This window comes from Taeniopygia guttata, chromosome 5 (assembly GCF_048771995.1).
Source record: "Taeniopygia guttata chromosome 5, bTaeGut7.mat, whole genome shotgun sequence".
NCBI lineage: Eukaryota > Metazoa > Chordata > Aves > Passeriformes > Estrildidae > Taeniopygia > Taeniopygia guttata.
This window is the reverse complement of record NC_133030.1, coordinates 1,699,835-1,714,436: the sequence shown is the minus strand read 5'-3', so window position 1 is coordinate 1,714,436 and position 14,602 is coordinate 1,699,835. Positions and strand designations below refer to the sequence as shown.

General features: G+C 41.1%; 1 protein-coding gene across 8 annotated transcripts in view; it reads left to right on the top strand.

The window, feature by feature from the left end:
- Positions 1 to 2,235: 2,235 nt before the first annotated feature.
- The window catches only part of KIF18A (kinesin family member 18A), a 30,484-nt gene continuing 18,117 nt past the window's right edge, over positions 2,236 to 14,602 (top strand). For 2 of the 8 annotated variants that reach the window (XM_012573759.5, XM_030273334.4), the window contains exons 1-9: positions 2,437 to 2,569; positions 3,564 to 3,950; positions 4,612 to 4,769; positions 5,678 to 5,782; positions 6,747 to 6,857; positions 9,760 to 9,957; positions 11,146 to 11,319; positions 12,211 to 12,285; positions 12,510 to 12,619. In XM_012573759.5, the coding sequence (XP_012429213.4) occupies positions 3,623 to 3,950; positions 4,612 to 4,769; positions 5,678 to 5,782; positions 6,747 to 6,857; positions 9,760 to 9,957; positions 11,146 to 11,319; positions 12,211 to 12,285; positions 12,510 to 12,619 (1,259 nt within the window). In that variant the 5' untranslated portion in view covers positions 2,437 to 2,569; positions 3,564 to 3,622. Of the gene's footprint in view, positions 2,352 to 2,436; positions 2,846 to 3,563; positions 3,951 to 4,611; positions 4,770 to 5,677; positions 5,783 to 6,746; positions 6,858 to 9,759; positions 9,958 to 11,145; positions 11,320 to 12,210; positions 12,286 to 12,509; positions 12,620 to 14,602 lie in introns of those variants that run through there. The other 6 variants (XM_072929415.1, XM_072929416.1, XM_072929417.1 and 3 more) reach the window with 6 other exon arrangements.

Genomic DNA, 14,602 nt, shown 5'->3' with positions numbered 1-14,602 from the left:
AATATACAACTATTATATATATTGTTTATATATTATATATTATATTATATTTATTACATTATGTTATATTATATTATGTTAGATTATATGCTATAATTATTTATAACCGCCTCTCACTCTTGTGTAGAAACATAATAGTCTCTCACTGGAGACTATAGTGTTTGGAGGAATCCCCACCAACTTTCAGACCATAGAGAGGTGGGTTCAGTTCTCATTGTTAACTCTGTTCCCTCGTTGCCACTGAAACATGCCTAACTTGAAATGGGAAGGTTTACCTGTCAATTCTGCTGTGTTAATCCTTTGTTCTGCTGCTTGGAGAGATCAGTGGGTTGTTTGAACAGGGACGGTGGTACAGCTGCTCTGGCAAATGTACTGATGCCACGTTGCAAGGCTCAAGGGTTATGCTCCCCTGAACTGACCCAAAGATCTTCAACAATTCCCACCCACAACCACCACCACTTCCCAGCCTTTTGTTCCTTTCTTTGCCTCACCTCTTCACTCCAAATGCCACTGTCTGGGTGCACACAGTGACTGTTCAGATATTTTGATAGCATGGCCGTGAAATCACAAATAGTTTTTTCTCAATTTCAGTAACTGTTTCGTCCCTGCTGGGTTAAACGGCATCGGTTACAACCTTCTGTAGCTTGTATCTGTCTGCACAAATGAGCAGGCAACATGTTTTGCTTCAGGTATGAGCAAATTTTTGAGAAACTGATCCTTGATTCCAACACTTACTAATTTAGAAACAGATAATTTTCAATATAAGGTCTCATTTATGGCAGTTCTATTATTGTAAAATTGACAAATCTCTTGGATAGCCAATATTCTTATGGGCAGCATGACTTCATACATGTTAAATGCTACACATTTTATTTTACTGATAAAGTCTGAAATTCATGTCATCTCACAACCTTACATATTCTTTCAATCAAAAAATACTCTCCTTCTATGTCTGCCCCTTTCCACACTGCTAGAAATGGCAAAATCAGGCTTCTGAGATTCCCTTTTTCTCTTTTTCAAGTGAAATGCAAAGGTTTAAAAATCACTGGAGAAAACATGAATTCAAGCCCTATATTATTTACACGAGTAAGAATTCTACAGATGGAGCCTGATATAAGGGTGATTCAGTTGTGTGGGTTAAGAAATTTCTCCAAACCTTTTTACACAAATAGGAATATCTCATCTAGTGTTTTTCTGAGACTTGGAAAGAAAAATATATTTTTTTTTCCCCTTTTATACTGTATTTTGAGTAATTACACATTCCAGGTATTTTCTTTATGTGTGGACTTACTGCAACTGACTTTTCATTGAGCAGTGAGGTAGATTGGTAATATCTAATTTGTAGACTTTGCTTCCAATACAGGACTACTACAGGGACTTTGCAGTAATTCCCCCAGCTTAAATTTGCAAGTGCACCTCACTCTAGCTTTGGGCAGACACGCAGATGTGTGTTTCACCACAAGCCATAGTGTGCCTACAGAAAACACACCTATTACCATGGTGTGCTCTGCTGGTTTTGCCTGGGCTGGAGTTAATTTTCTCCCCAGCAGCTGAGCTGGGGCTGGTTTGGATTTCTGCTGGCACAGCAGGGAAGAGACACAGCTGGGCAGGAGACCCAGATGCACCCAAGGGATATTCCAGACCAAAGGACACGGTGCTCCGGACAGAAAGGGGGGAAGAGGACGATTGGGGTGGTGGCATTGGTGTTCCCAAGTGACCACTGTTACCTGCGATGGGCCCCGCTCTCCTGGAGATGGCTGGACCAGGGGAAGGCATTCCTTGTTTGCCTGCACAGCTTTTGACTCCCCCGTGAAACCCTCTCCACCTCAGGCGCTGTTTCTGCCTTCCCACCCTTCCCCTTCTGTCCCGGCCCCTCTGTGAGGGCGAGGAGCGGCTGAACGGGGCCAGGGCCACCATCCCCTGTCCTGCCCCGGGGGTGACGCGAGGCACTCTGCTCACAGCCACGGCCTCCCGCCCACGGGAGATCTCCTTCTCACCGGCGAGCACTCCGTCCGGATTTTATTTCATTTATCTAACAGTGCCCGCCAGAAGGGAACCGGGCCCCACTGCAGGCTGCCGCCCCGGGACCGGCCCTGCGCTAAAGCAGCGAGGACAAAATCCCCGCCCGAAGCACTTTCGGTCAGAGGCGACCGCAGCAGCGGCAGTGGCCGCGGCCCGCTCCGCGCCGGGCCGAGCGGGAGGAGCGGCCGGGGGCTGTCCCCGCCCGAGCCGAGCCGAGCCGAGCCGAGCCGAGCCGGGCTGGGCCGGGCCGACACGCGGAGCAGAGACCGCCCCGGGAGCGCCTCCCTTCTGTCCGTGCCTCCCTTCGCTCATTTCCTGCCGCCCTCCAGGTATCCTTCTCCTTCCCTCATTCCCGACCTCCCCGTGCACGGCGCCGCGTGCGCAGCCGCATGCTGGCGCTCCGGTGACGTCACGGGGCACAGCCAATGGGAAGGCGAGGAGCGCGGCCTGGCCGGGTTTGAATCCCGCGGCCGGCGGATGGCGGTTGGTGCTGGTGCGGCCGCGGGGAGAGCGGGAGCGAGCCCGGAACGGCCGAGGGCACGGCCCGGTGAGAGACAGAGCGAGAGACCGGGAACGGCCGAGGGCACGGCCCGGAGAGAGACAGAGCGAGAGACCGGGAACGGCCGAGGGCACGGCCCGGTGAGAGACAGAGCGAGAGACCGGGAGCGGCCGAGGGCACGGCCCGGTGAGAGACAGAGCGAGAGACCGGGAACGGCCGAGGGCACGGCCCGGTGAGAGACAGAGCGAGAGACCGGGAGCGGCCGAGGGCACGGCCCGGTGAGAGACAGAGCGAGAGACCGGGAGCGGCCGAGGGCACGGCCCGGTGAGAGACCGGGAGCGGCCGAGGGCACGGGGAGCGGAGCCCCGGCCCGCAGGCGGAGCCCCGGCAGCGGCTCTGCGGCCGGCCCGGGGGAACGCTCCGGCCGCAGGGCCCGGCCCGGCGCCGTGCCCCGGGGAAGAGCGGCCCGCAGGCGGTGAGGAGTTACCGCAGAGCCGGGCGGGCCCTGGGGCGGCAGCGGGAGCTGCACTGTGTCCGCTGCTGGGCTGAGCCTGCAGCCGCTGGGAGCAGTAGAAATGGGATATGCGAGGAAATCCCGCTTGGTGTCGGTCACTGCGGCCCGTGCGGGGCGCGTTCCCCTAAATCCCGCTTTAACTCTCTTTAACGCTCCCTGCTACGTGGCTGTGTCTATCAAGGGAGGGCAACACGGGCTTTTGTTCTGCTGAAGAACAAAAAGGCTGCTCGCTTTAGCCCACAGAAATGTGGTGTCTGGTCTGAAAGCTTGGTCTGCTATAGAGGAAAGCCTGCAGGGCATTGAGTATTTAAATTGTGAAATGAACTTCAGAGTTCCCTGGGGCAGTGCTGGTTGGCTTTCTGAGAGCTGTGCTGAGTTCAGTCATCCTTTGGGGCGCTTACAGAGTGTCCCAAAGCCTCGCTGCCCTGGGGCAGTCCCATGACAAGCGATGGGCCCTGACCGAATGTGTGAATTGCTGGAAAGAGTGAAGGCTCATATTGAAATAAATGTCCTCTCTGTCAATTGCAGAAAGGATTCAGCTGCTAGATCTGACCGAGTACTGGCAGTGAGGCTGGGGAGCAGGAGGAATGACTCCAGCCATGGAAGAAGATGTCTGCAGCCACGTCAAAGTGGTGGTCCGTGTCCGGCCAGAGAGCCAGAAAGAAAAGCAGGGCAGCTTCAGCAGGGTGGTGCGTGTCATTGACCAGCACGTGATGGTCTTTGACCCAGAGGAGGAGGAGGTTGACTTCTTCAGCAGGAGGAGAGTGGTCCATAGGGATATTAATAAAAGACAAAGGAAAGACCTGAAGTTCATGTTTGATGCCATTTTTGATGACAGCTCATCCCAGTTGGAAGTTTTTGAGCATACTACCAAAAATCTAATTGAGGGCTTCCTAAATGGATATAACTGTACAGGTAACTTTGTTATTTATCTTCTTTAATTAAAAAACTTAAGGGAATTTCTCAACATTTGTACCGTTCTGTCCAATGGCCGCGGGAGCGTTAAAAAAGCCTGAGATAGAAATAAAGCATTGTGGTTTAATTCACAGAAAGGCTGACGTTTTAGCATATAGAAGTTAGATAGCTCTACTCCATTTTAAAAATAAGTTTGTGTTAAGGTTATAATAGACTTGGGAATTTTATCTAAAATATATGTGATAATGGGAGTCCTCTAAAGTTATTCAAGCAGAAGCAGTTGTGTCACTGAGTGTGTGACATAAGCTGCTTTATGAACTCTTTAAGATCTTGGGGTTTTTTAATTGGCTGCTGGACTCTGGTGAGGAATTGAAATGCCTATCAGCAATAAGTTGATGGCTTAGGGTTATGAGAGTAAGTAAATAATATTTTAATGTGACGTATCAGTGAATGAATTTTGAACTGAAAATTCGAAAATGTTATTTGGAAACATCTCTAATTAGAGATCTGAAAGGTAAAGCTTAAGTAAGAAACTATCCATTTATGAAACAGTTGTGCAGAATGACAGAGGTCTATGAATGTTCATTTGTCTTTGGTGTTCCTGATTAGCTTACAAATAAATTACATGGTTTTGCTTTGTCATTTTTTGGGGGAAATTCAGTGCTTGCATATGGTGCAACAGGAGCTGGAAAGACTCACACAATGTTAGGTTCTCCTGAAGATCCTGGAGTCATGTATTTAACTATGGTCACACTTTATAAACGCATGGATCAAATAAAAGATGATAAAACATGTGACGTTGCTGTCTCTTATTTAGAGGTGAGTTCCTGCATTTGATATGTTGCTTTGAATAAGTCATATTTGTAAGTAAAGACAAGCTGGTTTTGCTTTCCTCTGGTCCTTTCTGGGGCTTGACAAAATGTGTCCTTATAGGAGTGGAACTGCCTTGTTGGTGTTCCTTGTTGGTGATTGGTGTTCTTAGGCACCTATCACTGTTTTACAGAAGGCTGCCCAAAAACCACCGCTTCTACCATACTTACTGATTGTTCATGATTTGTGTCTTGCTGATCAATTACATGCCTCTGAGCATCTGTTGATGTGTACAAGGAAATATCATTTCAGGGTAATATTTTAGGACTTCACAGTAACATCCTGTAACACTGTGAAAAAGCACCACAAAATGGTGTTCTGTTTTTACAAGTAAATGTTTTGGCACTGCTGCTGAAGGGTGCTAGTCAAATGGTTATCTTTTTAGCTCCCTCAGTGTCTTAATGGACTCTAGTTGGTATTTGGGAGGGGTAGAAGGAGATGGGGAAAGTTTGCCTTGCTGTATGCTTCCACAGACCAAGAAATAAGAGATTTAAAATTTTTAACAGAAGTAGGTTTGAACTAAGAAATGTCACTGAAGTAGGGATTGTGATGCACAATGGAGAAAACTAAATGCTTTGTGTTCATGCTTGTTGCAAAACTGGTTTTTTGTAAAAAAAGGTAATTTTTTCAATAAAGAATAAAGATTATTTACTAAAAAGAATTACTCCTAAAATCTAAAAAGAAATCATATGGATTGAATATTTAAGCTTGGTATGGGAAAAACGTGAAAAAATTATAGCCAGAATTCTCTTCTTTGTCTTTAAGGAGTATTAAAAAAGACTGGTAATTTCTGTTTATTTAATTCTGTCAGCTGTGGGAGGGTATTTTAATAAAATCTTTTGAATTTCCTTTAAAAGGTTTACAATGAACAGATTCGTGATCTCCTGGTCAACTCTGGACCTCTGGCTGTTCGTGAGGATGGCCAGCAAGGGGTGGTAGTTCAAGGTCTGACACTGCATCAGGTACGTAAATAGCTCTAGAAACTTAAAATGTGCTTGAAATATTTGAGAACATTCCCATTGTTCTATGTGAGAGTTTAATGGAATTTGGTAATTTCCTAGTGAGTTTTTTTCTGGCCGTAAGCACCAGTAACTTGAAAATCTAATTAATTAGTTAAAAGTACATTGTGGAAAAAAAACTGCTAGTCTCGTTGAATGCAAATATAGAAGCGTTCAGTCCTTGTTATCAAAAGGGTACGCTGGCTTGATGCTTATCCAGCAGATTTTGGAAGATTACTTTTTGGGCTAAAATATCTTGGCATTGCCTTCATTACCACCTTGGAGTGCTCTACACAGCTGTGAAGTCTAAAGGTTGTTTTTGTTTGTAAAAAGCCATGTTTGAAGAGTTCCATGTTAAATTACTTTTCCAGACCAGCACAGCAATTCTTTGGTAAGGTCAGTGATAGAATGTAGTTTTCCAATCTGAATATCAATTACTGTGGACCTATTTTCTTGCAGCTTTGTGTATGTTACGTGCTGTGACAGGAAACAATATTCTAAGCTTGGCTAGCTCTGTGAACATGCTTCTTCCCAAACCTTGAGTCTTGTGAGGAAAAAACTTTTCTTGTACTAATGCATTGAATAGTGGTATACTAATTTAAGTCCAGACATTCTTAAAAGTGGCTGATTCTAAATATGGAGAATCTGTCATATTTGTTTAAATTCTAATCTAAAAATATTTTGTGATTTAAGCTGCTGCACTTAAGTGCTTGCTTCTCATACCTTACTGCTTTTTAGCGGAGAATATTTGTTTGATGTGCCTCAATTCCAAAACAGGAAATTCCTTACTTCTAGGTAACTAAAATTTGAAGTTTAATTTTTTTTGAAGGCGAATGTTAAAGTAAATGTATTTTAGAATCAGTGTATTCCTATAATTGATGGAAAAGAAAAGAAACTGATATATTTGTTATGTGTTTTACTCTTAAAGCCTAAATCAGCAGAGGAGATCCTTCAGATGCTGGATTATGGAAACAAAAATAGAACCCAGCATCCCACAGATGTGAATGCCTCCTCTTCCCGGTCCCATGCTGTCTTTCAGGTAAGATGACATAGCCAGTCAACAGTGGTCTTTACTGGGAGCTGCTGGTTTTGTTTAAAGATGGATACAATGGAAACTTTTGCTTTTAAACTGTGTTGAACCTCAGTTTGGGGAAGAGAGGATTGAAGGCTTTCAGTCTACTCTTCTTGTTACTCCTTTTTCCTTGGAAGTATGTAATGGTTCTCAGTGTTTATGTTAGAAAAAAGGAATTCGGTGACAAGATCTCGAATTCCAATTGTTTGAACTTACATATATATAAAATATGTACTTATACCTTCTTAACTTATATTCCTTAGAGGAAATAACTTATGTAAAATGGTAATTTAAAACTTCCATAGACTTGCATATTGTAATCTTAAAAACTGAAAGTTGTTATTGTTTTTTTTAATGCTTTTTGGTATCATGATGTTGCTTAGCATTTCTTTGGAAAAAATAATTTACAGAATGCAGTTCATGTCTGACTATAAACTAAGAATCTCAAGTAGTACTTTTGTATTTTACTTCCTTAGTGAATGTTAATTTTTACAATAAAGTGATTCTCTAATATCCTGGTATGGATCAAGTTTTAGAAAAGTGAAATGATGATTCTTAGTTTTCAGAAAGGAGTTTTGAATGAGTTGTACAAATATGCTAAAACTTAAGACTTCTCCCAAGATTTTCAGGGTTGGCTACACTGCCTTATTCTTCTGTCTTCTCTTTTCAAATACACCTATGATATTTAAAAACTAGTACTGTTATCAACAATGTCTTTTTTTTTTCCTGATTTGCTGTTACATACTGCAAAGCACTATTTTGATTTATTCAATTCCACTCTGGGTTGAAAAATATTGAAGTACATTTGATTCTGGTCTTTGCATTAGAGCTCTTAACTGTTGGGAAGTTTTTAACAGTATCTACAGACTTACACAATGCGAAATAACTATAAGAAAGTTGAAAAAAAACAGCTTCTAAATATGGAACAGAACAAAAGTCATTGTCATTCTAAAAGCTTCTGTTTTCCTATATACCTTAAACTTATGTTTGCACTTGCCCTTCCTGTTTTGAATTTCCCCTGAGCCTGCCCTTGCTGTGCATTGTACAGGATTGCACAAAGACTTCTCTTGAAGTGGTTTGGGTTGAGAGGTACATTGTCAGGGATGTGTGCTGCCTTTAGAAAGGCTCCAGGTACAGTGGTGCAGACAGATCAGAGTGAGCTGCTGATTTCTGGTTGTTTACTTGCTGGGATCTCTTATCTCCCTCGCCTTTTCTTAGGAAAAAGCTCTGCATTTTATTATCTGGCAGGCTTTTTCTCAGTACATTTCTACAAGTGGCAATCAATTAAATAAATCACTTCAGTTGCTCATCTGTTTCCACAAATCTGTGACATTCTGCATAGCGGCATTGTGTCTTTGTTTCCAGAGATGTAAGCATGAGAAATCCCCAGTGCTCTCGTGATTGCTCTTCATTTTTAATGTTGCTATTATTTTAAGAGTTGCTTTTTTGTAGAGATAGGTTATTTTTAGCTTTTCTTATTAATTTTATGGGATCAGGATATTATCTGAAACTGACTCAGAAATTGGTAAGTCTTGGCCCAGGACATTCTTAGCTGATTTTACAGATGCAAGTTTTGCTTTACTGTACCATATGTCTTAGGTTTGAAATATCTATCTGGGTCAGGCAATTACTGCATCTGAGAGGAAAATCTGAATTGCTACACTGTTCTATTGAGTGTTCTGCTTTGGGGCATTTCCTGTATCTTTTGAATTCTTATAAAAGCTTGAGTCATTCAACACAGTTTGGCTGTCACCCTACCTTTCCCTCCTTCATTAATGATAGTTATTGTGTTCTGGTGTTCCCAGCCTGAGGTTCTTTTTTTTTTGTCTATTATACTGGAAGCAGTACAACTGAACTTAGTTGTACTGTTTGATATAGAAACATATCTGTTTGAAATAGATTTACGTTTCATGGCAAGTCATACTAATTTTATTTTATTCTTTCACAATACTTGTCAATTTGTTTTCTGTTACAAGGTACTATGAAGACTTCACTTCTCATGCACAAAGCTTAAAGCTACAGAGGTAGTGAGATACTGTTTTTACTAGTCAGTCACCTTGTGTTCATGGCAGCTCTTTCCTAATTCACTGTCCAGAAGGGCATTCATGAATGTGTCCGTAACCATTAGCGATATTAACAAATGGCAGGGCACTCAACACAAAAGAGGGGCAATAGATACTGTAAAAGTATAAAGCCATCTAAGGATGACTTTGATTCTTCTTACTGACTGTATGTTCATGCTTTGCCTGCTTCCTTATAAATTTGAAGAAAGAATACCTTCACCAGCAGACAGAAGCAGAAGCATTTATTTATTTGTACATCTTTGTCCTGTGAAAATGTCAGGAAAGATGGGGTGAAGGGGAGCAAGTGGCTTCAGGAGGCATCACATTTGAAAAGATCCTGGAGTGTATTTTCACAGCAGTAAATGGGTATTGTTTCCTATTAATGGAAAATACAATTAAATCTAAATCACTGGAAGGTCAGCCTTTTCCTGGTTTATCACTATACATCTCTTTATGGTGTACTCCTAAATGTGCATTTGAAAAAGGAACACCTCTTTCAGTTTGAAGTTCAGGAGTGTGATATGCATTTTTGGTGCAGAAGAATCAAGAGCTGTGAAATTAATTTTTTCCTGTAAAAAAAACTTTCTTATCATTGCTGCTTTGTGAGCTTGGGCCAGTTGGTTGCTTAATCCTCTGCAGCAGGATGTGAGAGAACAAAGTACCTTGTGCTCCACTTAAGTGAAGGGAAAGTGGCAGGAGATCCAATACAAATGTCTTAAACCAGTTGTTACACTATGAAATGAATTTACTGCTTAGATTGGTTAGTGGTCACTTTTTAATTTTTTTTTTTTTTTTTTTAATTGTAGATTTACCTTCGGCAGCAAGACAAAACAGCTAGCATTAATCAAAACATCCGTATTGCCAAAATGTCTCTCATTGACCTGGCAGGGTCTGAACGTGCCAATGCAACCAGTGCCAAGGGGGCTCGTTTTGTGGAAGGAACAAATATTAACCGGTCCCTGCTGGCTCTTGGAAATGTCATTAATGCCCTGGCAGATCCAAAGGTATGTGCTGCTTGCCCATGCACTCTTGGCCTCCTAGGATTCTGAAAACATTTTAAAAAGTGATCAGCTGACTGAATAATGTGGGTTACATTGCTGATGCTGCTCACATCATCATTCTCATATAAGATTGTCTTAAGGCTTTCCACCATCGTATCTGTGATAGCTGAAAGACAGTCCCAGTGAGTGAGAAATCGCAAAAATGATGTGCAGCTGCCTAAGGATAGCATTAAAGATGAATGGTACCTGCTTTTCTTATCTAGCTTCTTCAAAATGAAGCATCTATAGGGAAGCTTGCATGAGTACATGAATAACCTTACAAGGGAGTAGCTTTTATAGGACAAAACAGCACCTCTTCCAAGTTGTTCTTTTGGGATCTCACATACATCCATACACACGCACATGCCTGCTCAAAGCAGTGGGTCAGTCTCCGGATCTGGCTCACCAGCTCAAGGCAAGGAATGATAAAACCTGAGCCTTTGCATAAGTGAAGTCCATTGTCTACCATAACAGTCTTTTTGTCCTTCTGCTCAACTAGCAAATTCCTCCTTCAAATATGCTGGGAGAAAATCAGATTTAATTTCCCTTCCTGATGCTGCATGTCCTCATCACCATCTTGTTGGAGGGGAAGGTGGAGTTAAAAATCTGTACCACAGATGTATGGAAGAATCACATTGGTTTATTTGATACGGGATTGGGTTCCTAGTGACCAAACTTGGTATCATGAGATGAAAATTGTGTAGCTTCACAAAGCAGAGTATGTGTTGCCTGGAAAGGTGTGAAATCTCCATCCTTGGAGGTAATCAAAACTCTGCTGGGCGTAATCCTTGCTATCTTACTTTAGCTGACCCTGCTTAATTAGAGGGATTTTAGAGGTTCTTTCCAATGTGGATGATTTTGTAAACCGAAAGTCATTTAATGTAGTTTACCTTTTCTGTTAGTTGTCCCATCACAGAAATAGGAGTTACATATCCAGACATCAGAAGGTAACTTAGCTAATACATATGTTGGAAAGGTGCTGAACAGTTCCAAGAGACTTAAGATGTACAGACACTTCAAAGAAAAATAGCTTATGTCAAAGAAAAGTTTCATGGCTGTTTGTCATGTTTTGTATTACTGTGGAAATTCTAAGCAGACTTTTATTTAAAGTACAGTTAACTAAACCATACAAATATCTATCACTCTTTCTAGAGCAAGAAACACATTCCTTATCGAAACAGCAAACTTACTCGTTTATTGAAGGATTCTCTTGGAGGAAACTGCAGAACAATAATGATAGCTGCTATTAGCCCATCTTCTTTGTTTTATGATGATACCTATAATACTCTGAAGTATGCAAACCGAGCAAAGGATATCAAGTCTTCTGTGCGTATATTGCTTTTACTGATCTCTTGTCAAAGTACAATAATGTAGTATTAAAATAAAAATAATTTCTTTTGGAATATTATATTTTGCTTCCCTTCTGACTCAAAAATTTGTTCTGTTGCATCTTCTTTCTTTACAGTTAACTCTTTCTTATCTGACTGATAGGTGTAGTGGATACATAGTAAATCCTAGATCTGGCCTAAAAGCAGCATAACTTCCTTAATGAGATGATGCTGCCAGTTTGAAACAGTTTGTTTTGTGAGCATGAAATTTGGAAAGCTGGTAGAATTCACATCCTTTTCCACTATTTCGCTATTACTTTCTCAGAGAACTGAAAAGTATATTAAAGACATTTCTGACCAGTTGTACAAGAGCCAGTCCAGGTTTGTACAGGTAGAATTCAGCTGGAGTCAAGAAGCTCAGCAAGATTGTCTTGATAAATGAAAAACTGGAATGTCCTTTTCTGCTCTCTATTGCTTAATTTTATTTTTCATCATCTTTTTTCATTGCAGCTTCTAATTATTTTTCTGTGTTTCACTGGGTTCACTGTATGGGGTTCACTGTATATTCCATTTGTTGCATACTTAATGGTAGCTTTTATTATAAAATGCACAAGACAGACATCTAAATAGTAAAACTAATCTGAATGAATGCAAAATGTGCTTGCATATGGAAATGAAATTATTCTTGATTTGTTGAGGGAAATTTCCTGGCCATGGGTGTGCAACAGATGACAGCAAAAGCTGTCATATTCTTGTTGTGCAAGTCAGAATTTTATTAATCTTTTCTCATAACGTGTATATGTAACTATGCAGTACATACACACAGCATGCTTATTATGCATGAAAACATGAAGGAGCTGCCTTTAAATTCTAATTTGTTTCTTTGCAGTTGAAGAGCAACGTTATTAGTTTGGACAGTCACATAAGCCAGTATGCTAAAATTTGCAAGGAACAAAAGAAAGAGGTATGTAAGAAAATCTGTTAACTTTGAATATAATAAATAGTTGATGGGATTAAATCTGTAAGGTAATATGGGTCTAATGTATTTTGAAGGAAGAAAATTTTGTCTTCCGAGAGGAATATCACCTGCTGCTGTTTGTAAAATTGTTCAATATCAGCACAGAATGATAATATTGGGAAACAAACAAAAAAACATATCTCAACTGAAAGGTGCCTCTTTTGGTTTAGATCCTAATGCTGAAGGAGAAACTGAGAGAATACGAAGAAAAGCAAGCAAGCATTCCTGAAAATCATAATACTGCAGAACATTCAAACAACCAGCGAATGGAAATAGAAAGGTAAATGAATCACATTTGCTTCCAAGCTGGAGTTTGTTTTACAAATGCATTTACAAGTTAAACAAACCTACTCTTTTCAGTCTTGGTTTTCTCATTTTAACATTGCTTTACTTAGATCTAGGTATGGCTTTGCCTGACGTGTTGGTTCTTTTTAGAACAACTTGGTGGTGGTTTTAAAACGAAAGGGGAGGATGTAGGAAATGACACGTGACAAGAAGGAGCATAGGAATGCTGGCTTCCAGCAAAGCTCCTGAACAGGTTGTGTTTGTGGGTAGGCAGAATGCAGTTTTGCATAAATGACAGCAGCTCTGCGACTGTTGGCAGGCACTGATTTGAGTGGGATCTTTCCTGCAAGGCTTGAGAGAGACAAAACCTGAAAGGTTTTCTATAAAGGGTTTGCTTTATGTTTGTAGATTCCTTACTTTCTATTGCTTTAATACTTCTTGGCCTCTTCTTCTTTCTGGTAATGTTCCTGGCTATCTTTTCTCATGTGACAGTCTCATGAGAGAACACATAATGTAACAAACTCAAATGTGAGGTATCTATTTGTTGCAGAAGTCACTGTATTCAATGAAGAGGGTAGGTTTTGGAAAGACTTTCTGGATGTGTCTCTACATATCTCATCTCATCTTTCTGACAATTACTTGCCTAAGTTGATTCAGCTAACTTTTTTTTTTTTTTATTATTTGGCCCTTTGAATGTGCTGGTTTTTAACCTGGAAAACTTTCTGAGGTATAGTAAAAAAACATTCAAAGCAAGATATTCTTTAACTGTGCTTTATTTTAGTGGCATTCCAGACATTTCAATAAACCCTTTCATTCAGGTTATTTGAATTAAATTTTCAAAAGAAGTGTGGGCTTCGAAGTCATGTTGATAGTTCTGACAGTTTTCCTGCATATTTTTGCACTGTATGTCTTTAAGATTGATTTAATTTCCTGTGATTTGCCCTTTATTTCATTCTTTGTGTGTGGGAAGAGTCAGTCAAGGGCAAGGTCTCTAAAATATCTTTTCAAAAGGCTGAACATATTCCATGCCAAGGTTTGCTGGTCAGAGAATGTTCCTTTGCATTTCATTGTTATGGAAAATCACAAGGGCAACATGTAAACCTATCCCAGTCCCTCTGGATGTCAGAAATTATGTGGAGGTCTCATTCTCTTCTTTCTCAGGAGTATCCTGCCAGATTCGTCACAACAATGTAGTGTGGGTAATGAGTTGATTTCTCCCATTACAGGTTTTGAAGGTATTGTGCTGCCTTCTCCCTTTTAGTTGGGACAGGGAAGAGAGCCTTTTTCATTGTCTTGTATTTCAGTCCAACGACCCATGGTTTTTGCATCACTGTTACCTGAAAGAGACTCACTGAGTACACCACTTGCTTCTTCAAACCTAAAAGTCATTCCTCCTTCTGCCGAAGCTTGGAGATGGGCTCTCTGCCAACCCTTCAAGTCTTGAGCCTGTTAGGGTAGACAGTGGACACAGAAATGTGCTAATTGAAAGACTGAATCCACAAAGGCTTCTATACTTTATGCTTCATTTGGAACACTGGTGAATATAAGTACACCAAAGGTTGGTTTAGCAGTCATGGCTCCTCATAAGCAGGGTACAAAGAATCAGAATCTCCACTCTCCTCTGAACTTTTTTTACACAGCTTTTTACTGTGATGGAAACTGGGAGAATGCACTTTGTTTCCTTATTGCTGTTTCCCAGGCAGCTGGAAGGAAGCATATTTCTGTGGATAATATGGAGGACAAAAATTCTCCAAGCAGTGTGTAATCAATCAATAATTATATAGATAGGAAATGTGTGATGTAAGAGCTCTGATACTCTGCAGCTGACTTTTTCATTATTATGGAATCTTTTAGGTTAGAAAATACCTCAGAGGTCATGGACTCCAACTATTAACCTATTACTGTTCCTTAAAGTAATAACACTTATAAATTCTGTGAGTGTTTTAGTACACATTTTACTTAGATATGATAGCATCCT